Source organism: Pecten maximus, chromosome 13, assembly GCF_902652985.1.
Source record: "Pecten maximus chromosome 13, xPecMax1.1, whole genome shotgun sequence".
NCBI lineage: Eukaryota > Metazoa > Mollusca > Bivalvia > Pectinida > Pectinidae > Pecten > Pecten maximus.
In genome coordinates this window covers 4077286-4092095 of record NC_047027.1, presented here as the reverse complement: position 1 = coordinate 4092095, position 14810 = coordinate 4077286, and the positions used below count along the sequence as shown (strand labels likewise).

The 14810-nt window shown below is 36.1% G+C and overlaps 2 protein-coding genes and 1 long non-coding RNA gene across 3 annotated transcripts; 1 reads left to right on the top strand and 2 right to left on the bottom strand.

The window, feature by feature from the left end:
- Window positions 1–2020: 2020 nt before the first annotated feature.
- On the top strand, window positions 2021–3737 carry LOC117340362 (putative nuclease HARBI1). Its single transcript, XM_033902123.1, has 2 exons — window positions 2021–2363; window positions 2720–3737. Exons 1-2 carry the CDS (start codon window positions 2242–2244, stop codon window positions 3735–3737), a joined length of 1140 nt encoding a protein of 379 aa, XP_033758014.1. The 5' UTR covers window positions 2021–2241.
- Window positions 3738–6895: 3158 nt separating this feature from the next.
- On the bottom strand, window positions 6896–7561 carry LOC117340361. The gene has a single exon (XM_033902122.1). The coding sequence runs from the start codon at window positions 7559–7561 to the stop codon at window positions 6896–6898; it is 666 nt and encodes a 221-aa protein (XP_033758013.1).
- A 525-nt stretch (window positions 7562–8086) lies between these two features.
- LOC117340852 lies at window positions 8087–10288 on the bottom strand. The gene is made up of 5 exons (XR_004535487.1): window positions 10132–10288; window positions 9725–9864; window positions 9221–9365; window positions 8639–8718; window positions 8087–8317 (listed from the first exon to the last, which is right to left on the bottom strand). It is a non-coding gene; the product is annotated as an uncharacterized LOC117340852 (long non-coding RNA).
- Window positions 10289–14810: the final 4522 nt, after the last annotated feature.

Here is a 14810-nt window from a genome sequence, read left to right as displayed (position 1 = left end):
TATTTGAAGCGTAAGGCAATGGGGGCAGCCATATTTCATTGAAACAGACAGTAGATGGCGTATTGGTGAATGTGGCTACCATATATGGTTATATTTCTCAGTCCAGTTCTTGATCACAATAACCGAACATTAATGTTCGTTTAAAAATACAATGTATGGTAACAATTTAACCAGAACCTATATGGCCAAAGGTCATTCTCATCTGGTTTGCCCTTTCGATCAAATACTCAAAGATTAATGATTATGGAAGATCAATAATAACATGACCGGCTCATGTTGGCATGTCAGTGTTCTATTCTTAGTGTCTCATCATAACTTCCCGCGAATCAATGAGACATTTTCATAATAGTTTGTTATACAATGGACAAACTGTAATTCATTTCTTGATATGACAGCTATATAATCTAAATATCATGACATATACCATTTTTACCATACCAAGAATAAGGGAAAGCACCATTGTTTTTTTTTTTTTTTTTTTAATACAAAAGTGTATTATGTAACAAACTAAACATCTTTAAACGTTTTATGTTGCTCGGCATCACATAGCTTCAAGTTAAATAAATCAAATTATTCTAACGGTTTTGAAGAAATCGTCAAAAGATAATACTATTAAGAAAAGATTAATGTTTGTTTTCGCCGAATGTTGGCTTTAAAAGACCACTTAATTTCAGATCATTTGTGTTTTTACATTTATTTGCTTGTAACAATGTTCATTGTTTGTTAATAATAAATCAGATAACATTTGTATTCAGTTCTTTAATCATTATGTACTAGATCGGTGTTCATAATCTCGTTCTTCTTCCTCGCTTATATTAGACTTTTCTTTTTCAATGATTATTAATTATTAGAGTATTACAAGTGTCAACACAAAACAGTACTTATTTTCATTAAAATCTTAAAGAAAACAGAACCGATTATCCAGTACATGGTTAGAGAGCATCTAAACCGAATCGAATCAATTGCCTTAATCGTATGTAACGATGTCGTGCTTCATTGGAATCTGTTGGCTTTGACAAGTTGTTCTCCTCCATCAGCAGTGTGCAAAGTTCGAAAATTGTCTCGTCTGCACAAGTGAGAGATTTTGGCAGGGTTTCCTCTGCGCATATGGCGATCTCGTTATCATTTACGGGACAAAGATGATCTTCTGCATGATACAGCTGTGGCAACGTATACATAAGAATTGGTCGTCTGCCGCCATCAACACTGTTTCTTTTTGACTGTATGACGTGAGTGTTACATGTTTCTCGCAACTCGTGAAGATTTGCCTATAAACGTAAAAATCAAAGAAAATTAAATGTTTTAGAGTGTAGCATAAAGCACGTCAGATATATACTACATGCATAAACTGTGTATTTACACTTGATAATCGTATTTAATTTGAAAGTTACATAATAATGCTACGATGCAGTTAATTTATGCAACCGGGTCTTTATGCTGTAGTAATCCTAAACTGCAACTATGGAACTCAATCTCGATGGAGATATTCAGGAAGTGTGAGGAATGGTGAAAATCATTGGAACTTTGTCGCTAGGGTGTAAATTAATCATAGAAAAAGAGAGAGAGATGGGGGCGGTGGTGCTTGTCGTATGTACCCGAGTTTCATCGATAGGAGACTGATTATTTTGGTCAAAATAATACGTACAGTATAACCACATGAATACTTGTAGTTCTAGATTATTTTGCAATCAATCTGCATTAATGAATAGTAAATTTATGCAAATAGGTCGAAGTGACGAAGTTTGTTTTAAAGTTGTATAATAGGATTTTAAATGAGCTTTCATTTAATAAATCTTACATGAAATGTTTTCGAATGCAACGGCGATATCAAATTTGGGGTATTATTTCGTATAAAGATAAATTTTTCTATACCAATGAAATATAATATTTCTTTCCGTAATTGCAAGTGAAATAATGCTCTCTGATTGGTCAGTGTCTTTTTCTTTTAATTTCTCTATGAAAAGAAATCTGTAGCTCCAGCCACCATAGATTATGATTGGAGGAGCCAATAGTAACGCGTCATCTTTTTGTGGGTCTGTCAAGACTATTGTTATGAATAATATGCCTGTTTATTTCAACGTATTTCAGATTAACAAATACATGTATGACCAAATTTTACGCTTGTAGAAGGTACGGAACCTTACTAGGGTCGTGCACGGTTGGGCTGTTCCAGTGAAGTTCCGGATGTGCTGAACAGATACGCGAACCGAGTAATTTGGAACAGGAAGTAGCACATCCAAAATGGCGGATCCTGTGGAAACAGCGGCAGCACTTGTCATCATAGAAGAGCTTTTTGACTCTTCAGATGACGAAGACTCCAGTGTCACGGTGCCATTACATTTTGGACTGATAGCTTTATCAATGTAAGTATTTTCAATATATTGTTTTGTTTGTATTCGCTGTATTTATATTTTATTCGTCTACCAAAACATACATTACGTCTCTGCGACTGTTCACCCGAAATTGTAATCACATTCAAGGATTTAATCGTTATGCACAAAATGTAGATCTAGTGTAATTCCATCCCCCCCCCCCCCCCCCCCCCCCACATTTTTGAATTACTGCTTAAATGCTCAGGATTATATATTTTAATGTTTTAATATATACTAGGCCTATAGGGTCGAATGGCTGTCAAAAATTAAACAAAATTTATAATATTAAATTATTATAACACATTAACCTCCAATATCTTACTCCTAATTTCAATTTCAATTTTTAGGCCAGATGAAAGAGCAAAGATACGACGATACGCAGAAGAAGTTATCCCTATGTACACAGATGAAGTATTCAGAAGATTGTTCAGGATGTCTAGAGATACATTTAGTGTTCTGGTAGATTTCATAACAGAATGTCCCGATTGGCAAAGACATCACACAGGAGGATATGATCCTATACCCGTTGATAAACAGCTATATGTCACATTATGGTATTTAGGTGGCACAGACACTATAAATAAAATAGCAGACCGCTTTGGAATTGGTGAAGCGTCCGTCATTGAATGCCGAAAGAGGATTATAAAAACTATCTTAAATCACTTAAAATCTAGGTTCATAAAATGGCCAAGTCCAGGAGAAATGGCAGAAGAAGCTGATGTGTTTTCACAAAGGAATGGTTTTCCAGGTATCATTGGAGCGCTTGATGGGACACACATACACATAAGTAAGCCAAAAGATCATCCCCAGTCCTATTTCAACCGTAAAGGATATTACTCTATCCAGATGCAAGCTGTTTGTAGACACGATATGAGACTAACACACGTTTTTGTTGGATATCCTGGCAGTTGCCACGATGCACGTGTCCTTAAAAACTCAGACATTTGGAACAATGGGTTGCAACTCTGCAACAATACTTACTGCATTCTGGCTGATGGAGCCTATCCTATCAGAAGATGGTTACTCACACCTTATAGAGACAATGGCCATCTCGGAAACCGTGAACGAAGGTATAACCATTACCATTCATCCTGTAGAGTCGTTATTGAGAGGTCATTTGGGCTACTGAAAGGACGATTTCGACGTCTGCAAAACCTTCAGACAAGCAGTATCAAAACTGCATGTCAGATAATTATGGCTAGTTCTGTGTTGCATAATATATGCATTTTACAAAAAGATGAGGTCAGTGATTTCCTGGAGGAAGATGGTGATCAGCCAAATCGTCACCAACCTGTTCCAAACATTGTAGAAAATGATGCGGAAGGAGTTCTCAAAAGAAATATTATTGCCATTCGACTGGTGTGAATTCATTCATATGGTGTGTATATTAACATTGAATTAAAAGGATATATGACTTCATCATCTGTTGAATAGTTATTGTGAGTAATTAAACAGAGTGTGAGTGAGATTGTATTCTTGGCATTGTACAATAACAGTACTGCTACTGATAGATCATCATTGGCTTGCTTTCAATTCAAAATTTCAGAATATGTACACAGATACTTCCTTCCTTGGATTGTTCTTCATTTTTTCAAAGTATTAAAATATATTGCACATACAATACCATGCTGATTTTTGTAATTAAATCTTTATTCTTTAACAAAATAACATGTATATATCTGCCTGATAAATTAAAAACAAAAGTTTTGCTGTACAAAATTTGGGGAAAAAGTAACAACCAAATTGTTGTCCCCTACTGTGTAAAAGGACAATGTGAAGGTCATAAGGTAAACTATTTGTTCATTGGCATAATTACAACAAATATCACAAATACTTTCAGCGAGCAACTGACCAAATAATCACACTCATAAATGATGGGGATGACAGAAAGTGCCTTCTTGCTCCATTTTCCCCCTAATACATTTTAAGTAGCTTTTAGATGAAAGCCACTGATTTTGATATGCATATGAACATATACAAGATTAGATATATTAACAGCTTTTCTATATTCAATATAGATGGGTGCCAATAGAATACATATTTTCTTTAAAACCTTTACAATATCAACATCAACACATATCCAAATGCAGTTGAAAAAAATTAGCATAAAACAAATGGTCATGGTTAAACTTGCAATCAAACATTCACTCTCTGATAACAAAGTGAATTTGAGGTTGAGGTATATAACATTGTTCTTCGAAAATGCACTGTATGGTTACAAGGTGAAAAACATTATACCGGTACAAGGGAAAATGTCAAGAAATTGAACTTATTACTATTATATAATACAATTTATTGACCATTCAGATTATGTTACCATGCCTACAATAGCAAGCAGCTTTCACAAATTAAAAATTGCCACCCTCCTCCCTTTCACATGACCTGTAATATAGGTCAAGGCCATCTGTTTGCAAACTTTGTTGTCCAAAATGTCTTTTTAAAGATAAATATTGATGACAGGCAGATGATGCACCACAAGAAAAGATCACTTTGCTCAAGGGACCAGGTGAACTAACAAGAGATCCCAGAGGGATCTTGGCGCCCACCATTGAATGATCTTCATAGGTTCCATGTCAGATTGATCTTTTCTCTACTTTTCCCTTCTTCTAAGTCTTACTAATCCTAATCTGTGTAAATACAGAAACAGCCCTCTATAGCTAGTACTTTTCAAACAAGGGGAAACTATATATAAAATTTAAGATTTAGCGATAATGGCTGTCTGTCGACCATGTTTTTGGATTGGTCCCAATATGCAAAACTAGGCACTGAGGGGAACCTACATATGAAATTTAAGAAAGATCCCTTGAGTGCTTTCTGAGAAATAGCGATAACAAACTTCAATTGTCAAAATCCAAGATGGCTGCCTGTCGGCCATGTTGTTTTCGGATTAGTTTCAAAATGCAATATGCATAACTAGGCACCAAGGGGAACCTACATATGAAATTTGAGAAAGATCCCTTCATTACTTTCTGAGAAATAGCGATAACAAACTTCAATTGTCAAAATCCAAGATGGCTGCCTGTCGGCCATGTTGTTATCGGATTGGTCTCAAAATGCAATATGCATAACTAGGCAACAAGAGGAACCTACGTATGAAATTTGAGAAAGATCCCTTCATCACTTTCTGAGAAATAGCGATAACAAACTTTAATTGTCAAAATCCAAGATGGCTGCCTGTCGGCCATGTTGTTTTCCGATTGGTCTCAAAATGCAATATGCATAACTAGGCACCAAGAGGAACCTACATATGAAATTTGAGAGTGATCCCTTCAGTACTTTCTGAGAAATAGCAATAACAAACTTCAATTGTCAAAATCCAAGATGGCTGCCTGTCGGCCATGTTGTTTTCCGATTGGTCTCAAAATGCAATATGCAAAACTAGGCACCAAGAGGAACCTACATATGAAATTTGAGAAAGATCCATTCAGTACTTTCTGAGAAATAGCGATAACAAACTTCAATTGTCAAAATCCAAGATGGCTGCCTGTCGGCCATGTTGTTTTCTGATTGGTCTAAAAATGCAATATGCATAACTAGGCACCAAGAGGAACCTACATATGAAATTTGAGAAAGATCCCTTCAGTACTTTCTGAGAAATAGCGATAACAAACTTCAATTGTCAAAATCCAAGATGGCTGCCTGTCGGCCATGTTGTTTTCCGATTGGTCTCAAAATGCAATATGCATAACTAGGCACTAAGGGGAACCTACATATGAAATTTGAGAAAGATCCCTTCAGCACTTTCTGAGAAATAGCGATAACAAACTTCAATTGTCAAAATCCAAGATGGCTGCCTGTCGGCCATGTTGTTTTCCGATTGGTCTCAAAATGCAATATGCATAACTAAGCACCAAGGGGAACCTACATATGCAATTTGAGAAAGATCCCTTCAGCACTTTCTGAGAAATAGCGATAACAAACTTCAATTGTCAAAATCCAAGATGGCTGCCTGTCGGCCATGTTGTTTTCCGATTGGTCTCAAAATGCAATATGCATAACTAAGCACCAAGGGGAACCTACATATGAAATTTGAGAAAGATCCCTTCAGCACTTTCTGAGAAATAGCGATAACAAACTTCAATTGTCAAAATCCAAGATGGCTGCCTGTTGGCCATGTTGTTTTCCGATTGGTCTCAAAATGCAATATGCATAACTAGGCACCAAGGGGAACCTACATATGAAATTTGAGAAAGATCCCTTCAGTACTTTCTGAGGATTAGCGATAACAAGAATTGTTTACGGACGGACGGACGGACGGACGGACGGAGGGACGGACGGACGGACGGAGGGACGGACGGACGACGGACCACGGACGCAGGGCGATTTGAATAGCCCACCATCTGATGATGGTGGGCTAAAAACATGTAAACTAACGATTCAATCAAATCTCAATCTCTACAACCTTTTAGAGGCCAATAAAAAATCAAATATAAACAACAACAACAAAAAAGATACCAGATCTCTCCTTAAACTTGATGTCTGTCCATTTTCCCCAATAACGGTATTAAAGTAAAAAACATAAATCATTTCTTGCTTAAAGCTCCCACCAACTCTTTCAAGACATCAAGTTTTTCTCTATGTCGAGCTTCTTTCTTTTCATTTTCTGACTCTTGATTTTTCATAAAATCATTTAAAGACTGGATAACATCAGCTCTCGAGGAACATCTTCTGTTCTTGTTTGCATCGACAGGATCATTTGTATTTGGCTTCTTTCTCTTGGAAGATTCAGAGACTGTTGCATTACTTGCTGCACTAGTGGTATCTTCAGTTTCATCTCCGTCTCTACTGGAGTCTAGACTATCATCAATATCTGTAGCATTCTGTGCTGTGCTGGACAGTGTTATTACTGGTACAACTGCAGGATCTTGCCCCAATAATTCTTCCATTTCTTCTTTATATTCAAAAGCTTTTGTTCCATTCCCACTTTTCTTCTGATGATCTTTGAAGTTTTTATAACCCCTTACCAAAGTCTTAAATCTTCCACTAACTTGGTCTGGTGTATAGCTGTAACCCCTTTTCTTAAGATTTGCTGAGATTTCATTCCACATGGATTTCTTTGTTTTTTGACCAGCTTCAACTTTCTTCGAGATTATCCTATAATCTTCTAGGAGAAGTAATGTTGCACTTCTGTTCCATGCACCGCATCCCGAACCCTCTGTATTTGTGGTATAAAATAGGACATATCTCATGACTCAAATAAAGTAATAATCCTCACCAATATTTTCCCACAAAATGTTAAGTTTGGTTCACTGAAAAATCAAGGAACAAGATATCCATAACACTTATGTGGCTCTATTTTGATTTAACCTTTGATCAATGTTGTAGTAATTAAATGCCACATATAAAATAAGTATCATGTATATCATTTGAAATTGAACTAACTAAAAAATTCTCCAAAGTTCATCCTAAAATAATGACTTTGTATCCCATTTATAAACACATGTCCCTTTGAATTAAATGTACTTGTTTTATTCAATAATTGCCATTAAAACAAAAATAATGAGGAAAACCCCACATTATCAGAACCTGTTTAAGTCTTATTACCACTTGGTTGGTATTACCTATTGAAGAGGTGCTAGTAGATGGGCTTGGGCTTGGTCTGACGACAGAAGATGGGCTTGAGCTTGCTCTGTCGGCAGAAGATGAGCTTGGGCTTGGTCTGACAGCAGAAGATGAGCTTTGGCTTGGTCTGATGACAGAAGATGGGCTTGGGCTTGCTCTGCCGGCAGAAGATGAGCTTGGGCTTGGTCTGACAGCAGAAGATGAGCTTTGGCTTGGTCTGATGACAGAAGATGAGCTTGGGCTTGGTCTGATGACAGAAGATGAGCTTGGGCTGATGACATTGGTTGACCTTAATGAAGGGCTTGAGATAGAATTGGCTGCACCATCAAATGTAGTAGACATCTGAAGATGCTCCTTAACAAGGGATCCAAGGGCTTCACTGTCTATTACAAACAACAAACACAAGATAAATATTATAGATGTATATGGACAAAATCAAAAGAAATTAGATCAAAGTGAAAGAAAAACTATTTATTCAAATGGTAGTGAATTGCAGGAGTTACGTGTATTGCTATTTTTCCATCAAGGATTTTTAAGAGTACATTTTACAGAGTCTTTGGCATTAAACTTGGTATTAGTAGAGGTCCAACACAAGCTTGGGTGGAACAAGTTCCTGTCAGCAATATCAAACTATTGAGTATACCTAAGGCCCATAATGTGATGGTAATTAATTGATTTACATGCTAAAGTATTAAATTACTTACTAGATCTGTAGTATTCGGCCATCTCTGGCTCCATGTATGCTGAAATACTGCCACTTGGTGTATTGATTTGAAGCTTAACACTATAATAAGCAAAATATAACATGCATTAGGTTGTATAAATTATATCAATGTATATATTAAGAAAATAGGTTGCCTGTCAGCCATCCGGTACTCCTCAGGGAATAAATAGTGTATTTTTGTGACAATACCCGATGAGTTCAGGATGGCCTGTCAGCATGCAAGAGAAATTCAATGCTTAAAAATCCAATGAGCTAATAAAAAGCAAGAGACATTGTCTTACTGGCAATAACTCTGAAACTCTAACTATTTCAAACCACATTTTTAATCTTAACATGTATGGCAGTTTGGTGAAAATCCACTAGCACCGACAATGATTTTCTAAAATAGCGAGTGACCTGACCTTCGTGTGGCAACATTGTATTATTTTATTTATAATTGTAAAGTCTTGCAATAAATTTATCTTATCATTTTTTTAAAGGAATGTTTCTGTGTACTGTGTAGTTATATGAATATGGAAAAAAAAACTTTATCACAATTTCATGGTTTGTGAAATTAAAGTACCTTTTATTGCTGGCCATATCCATTTGCACAGGGATTGCATAAAATTTCTAAATCAGCTGTTTCTCTCTGCAGCAATTCTAGTGTGTCGTAGATGGCACAGTGTGCATGGAATGTTTTATTACATAGGGTGCACCGAAGGAATATCCTGGATAATAATAATAAAACACATATAAAGAATATTACATTAAAATGACTTAAATGATAAAATTTCACAATTGCACAATCAGTAAAACAACTTGTCACAATTTGTGCAACAAATTAAAAAAACTGTACTGTATTATTTGAAGCTATAGGCTACATGTACAGTATGGTTTTAAAAACAACATATTAGTCTATATAACTATATTACATGAAAAAAATGTGTCAATTCTCATGGCTTTTTAAAAAGATAAAATCTGACACCATAATTGTTGTTTATAAAAAATGCACTTCATGCAGGATACTTTTTGGAATTGAATATTAGTCAAAACGTTGATGTAATTAGCAAGTTGTAATCACATGTACCTATAATTTCCGTCAACAAACAACGGAATATATTTTTTACTTTCTTCCTGTTCCTCAAATGCTTCTAAGGAGTAGATTGTCGGGTGTTGTTTACACATAAAGCAAGTCCACTTGGCTATAAGGGAATCTTGAGTTGAACTCTACAAAATGACAAACAAACATTAGATTAGACAGGAATATTATTGCACAATTTATAGCCTAGCTAGGCCTAATGCAAATGCTTTTGAGAAGCACATGATCACAGGGTTTGGCAGTTGGCACGGGTTTTAAAATGATATCGTTTGACGCAAATTTGCACAAGTGATCGACTGTACGCACACAAAAATAATAATACTCCAAGAACACTTATCAGACGTTAACCTGCACCATTACGGCGTTTTTTACATCGACGATCGTAGTTCACTCACCATGCTGTCGCCATCTTGCTTACGTCATTGTTCCACTCACACCACCTCTTCTGGCGGGACAGGCTGCACATGTCCAGAACAGTGTTCCGATCCTGTTCTGTCTTACTCGGTTGCAGTTCCAATTGTTCCGGATGTTCCGGACAGCCAACCGTGCACGCCCTAGATGTCTATAAATGGTAATTTGCTGGACGGATACCGTATTTTTCATTACATTTCTGTTGATAGCAATGCCATATGGCTTTAGTTTGTCATGCGAGTCTACATGCCAAACAAAGTTAGGTCCCGTATTTGAATATCGTCGTCTCCTAAGTCTCCTCCGTCTGTTTTGAACTCCTCTAGGATCAAGTAACTGCATTAATTTGTACACAGTGTCCCTAGGAATGATGTGTCCAGCCTGATGACATTTTAAATGCATCCAGCGATAACCGTGTAAGACGCCGGATGTTTCGAGTTGGATGAGGATGAAACTTTGGTTTGGTTTATTTTGTTCAACGTCCTATTAACAGCTAAGGTCATTTAAGGACGGCCTCCCGTGCGTGCGACATGTATGCGTGTGATGAGTGCGTATGTGTGTTTTGGGAGGCTGCGGTATGTTTGTGTTAAGTCTCCTTGTGATAGGCCGGATCTTTTGCCGATTTAGAGTGCTACCTCACTGAAGCATACTGCCGAAGACACCCAGCAGCACACCCCACCCGGTCACATATACTGACAACGGGCGAACCAGTCGTCCCACTCCTAATTTGCTGAGCGCTATTGAGGTTTATACCACCATACACCTCAACATAACTTTATTCAATCCTTATATTTATGTTTTTGATATTTTTGTATAATATTTTTTCCGTGACAGATAGGGACTTGTGCAAGTCTACCACGTAACTTACCGAAATGTACGTCATCACTCTTCGTCTACATATAGTTATTACCGTCAGGACTTCTTTCGTGAAGAAGCGTAATAACGAATTAAAACAAATTTTATTTTTAATGGAATTCATTTCGAATAAATATGATCACTTTTTGAAAAGAAATCAAAAAAATATAGTCCAAGCTCCGCGGAGCAACAACAGACCGTGACGGTTAACAGGATGTAAAGTTCAAAAACAATATGGCGGTCTACGAGGAAAGAGAAACACTTCGTTAGTTCATTTGTCTTTGTCGAGTTTGACAAAAATCCAGCCATATTTTGGAATGAAATAGCTGACATTAAGTTCATAGGGCAAGCAGGTACGTTGTTTCCGTTGCTGGAATTGTAGCGGTGTGCGGACTGTTCACCACGAGGTTCAGCCAGAGTCAGCTGATCCACAGACTCACCATGCGATGTCCTTACAGTGGAAACGACACGATTTTCTCCGGGTAAGTTATTTGTGGCTCCAGTTATTGTTGACAGGGCTTTGCTTATTTATCTTTTCAGTGAACTTGTGCAGTTCCTGCTATAGCTTCTTATGGAAGGTTCGTTGCGGTGACCTGACATCATCATTATTTGCCTCGACTGAAATCCTTCGTCGCTCATTTTCTGTATGGCGGTAGCACGAAGACAATGTGCAGTATACCGTCTGCTACACTTTGAATATTTGGAAATGTCAGGCATGAAGCTGTTGAAACTTACTTTCCCAAGAGGTTTAGCATTGTACCATGTTGGTTTGGGTTTTTTATAGCCTCTTTAATGCATCCATTAAATAGAGAAACTGCACTAGGGTCAGTTTTTTTCCTGAAACAGCTTGAGCATTTTGACAGGACAATTCTTTTCACCTGTTGCGTACATTCTTTTGTCGCCGACAGCTTCGTTATTCGAAAGCCCTCCCTGAAAGTTTTTTTGTTTACATTCATGACTTAATGTGGCGTATTCAATTCCATTCTCATCTGTTTTGTATTCAAACGAGTTACGATTGAGTTGATGATGGAACTCAAGTCCCCGTGTAACAAAATGCACTGAAATGTTAAACCAAACGCACTGTCTCAAAATAAATAATGTTTCTGCCCCATTGAAATATTCAGATATTCAGATCTCCTTCCTTTACAATTTCTTTATGTTGAGTTGGACGTGGCAATCAAGTTGACAACCTTTCCTTGAGAAGACCGTCCAGAAGTTTGTTTGACTTTTTGAATTCAGCTCCATTTGCAATGTCAACATCAACTCTATTTATGTCCTGAAAATGCCGATTGACTGCTGCCCTGATGTTTTTTAGTGTATTGTTGTGACATTCATTTGGTGTGGACTCTCCTGGTTTTGGCTTGGCCTCACAGTAAAATTTACCTATTTTTTCAGCCAATATTTCTTTTGACACTGCTGCTGTATCTAGCTCTGTACCATAACATTCTTTGTGCAAATATGCAATTATTTTAAATTTATTGTTGAATTAAAATATCATGAGACGTGACACTTTATATTAATGCAAAAAACAGGTTCATAAGTACAATGTGAAGTGTCGATACGATTGCAGGTATGAAATTAAAATATTGTCTGCATTGTACATGTATTTGTATTTTTCATTGTGCAACTGTCAACAATCAATCAAGTTATCAACAAGAGATTAATTATCTTGAAATAGTTTGAGATCCCATTTCGTGTTCTTTTTAGTTGATTTGGATTGGGTCATGGCTTCATATTTTTTCAAGTCGGCCTCTGTTACTTTGTTAACATGCTTTCTATTTTTGGGCTAGTGGCCATGGGTGTTTCAGGTACTCCCAGAACCTGCTTGTTTTCTTGTTCAATTGTAGATACCATTTCAACCATTGACACTAAATCCCCAGCAACTTCACCTTGTGCCAAATAATTGAAATGTTGCAATTCTTCTTCATTTGTTTCTTCAATAAAAGCATTAGGCATTAGAAGGCTCATCAGACTTTCATTGTCCGAATCTGACAAGTTCATATTTGGTGAAGAATGTGGTAATCCTGTGAAATCTTGTATGTCGCTGAGGAGCTCAAAATTCCCAATGCTTGACATTGTTTAGCAGACGACACAGGATAACTGACACCAAATTGCGATTTTTTTTCCATGCATTTCTTTTTATTATAATTATGACAGATTTTTTTTGAAATTTTTAAACATTGTATATAATTTACTAATTAAAGGATTTTTAATCATTATATAATTTTTTTTAACCAAAATCACACATCAATGAGATTGTGCAAATAGTACTTGGTACAAGGGGAGGTAACCCCCTACGCCGGACTTGATAGTTCATTGAAAAATGACTTGAGCTGCCTGTGGTAGGTTCATTGGGTCTGAATTTAGTGGAAATATAAATATTTCATTACAAATCCAACAAATTGTAATCAAAAACGTGATTTCCTTATATAAACTATAGTAAAGTAAATTCCCTCCCCAGGGGCGAATAATTTTGGTAACCCAACTTAAGACCCTTCCATATATGAACAGTGTTTTATTTCAACATATCTGAGAGTAGAGAAGAAGATTATTGAAGTTTTAGTCAATTTCACCCTCTCTTGTCCTGCCTCTTATACCCCTGGGGGGTGGGGGACCAGATTATTCACAATATTGGTTGAACTTTAGCCACAGAAGCTTCCTGCTGCAATTTTGGTTGTATTTTAGCCATAGAATCGAAGCTTCTTGCCAAATCTCATTGAATTTGGTTAAGGGGTTTTGGAGAAGTTGAAAATGTAAATTGTTTATGGATGTAACCAAAATGCAATTAGAAAAGGTCACTTGAGACTTTGTCTCATGATCAGGTGACCTAAAAGCTTGATACATATGAAGTTATTTTAATTTTTTGTAATTTTGTAGTCTGGTCATGTTGAACATGAGATACAGATTGGCATGAAAATCTTGCCATGGAAAAAGACTTTTGTGAGCAAAAAACTATTTTGTGTTGCTGAAGGGTAAAAATAAGCTAGGGCGAAAATTATACAAGAGTATTTCATTTTCAATTCAAATTCTTAAAATATGCAATTCACTCTTGAAAAGATCTGTTTTAACTTATCAATTTCCTTCACAAGATCAAAGAATTTTTTTTTTCAAACCAGGGCAGAAAAAGCCCTGGGATATATATTTGACAATTTGCTTGTTGTGTTCATTTTTTTTAAATGAAAAATATTGGATGAAATTTATCTAATTTTGGTGTGTTTGTTATTAACATAAATGTAATGATATATTTAAGATTCTGAAAATTAAAGGAGTTTGAAATGATTTTTTTTTATTTCCGTAATATTGTGGAAATAAAAAGAGTTGAAATAAGGTCTTGATATTAAGATTAACATTTTGATACTTCCATTTGAGCCAGAGGCTGAGAAAAGGGCCCTTATGGGTCAAAAAATAGATTATCACTTTTTTGTATTTTCTGATTGTAAAGATATTTGTGATTAAAATGGTGCAAAAAAATCTCTGATACTTTAATCATTGGCGACACAATCACAGTTTGAACGTTACATAGTTATTCTTAAATTATCAAAGAAAACATGACGTCAATATTTTTGTGACTTTGTTTGTTTATGTTTTACGGCCCATCGACAACTAGGGTCATTTAGGGCCAAACAATATACTAACATGTTTTATTTTGCAAGTTAAAATCAGATAAAATTTGTCATTTTTAAAAGCATCCGTATCGTATATTTAGATCATTATGATAAAAAAGTTGGTTAAAAATGGTAAAATATGTATATGTACGAATAGATTATGTGAACTTTGTTATATAAATAGAACGTGAAAGACGGTAACGTAA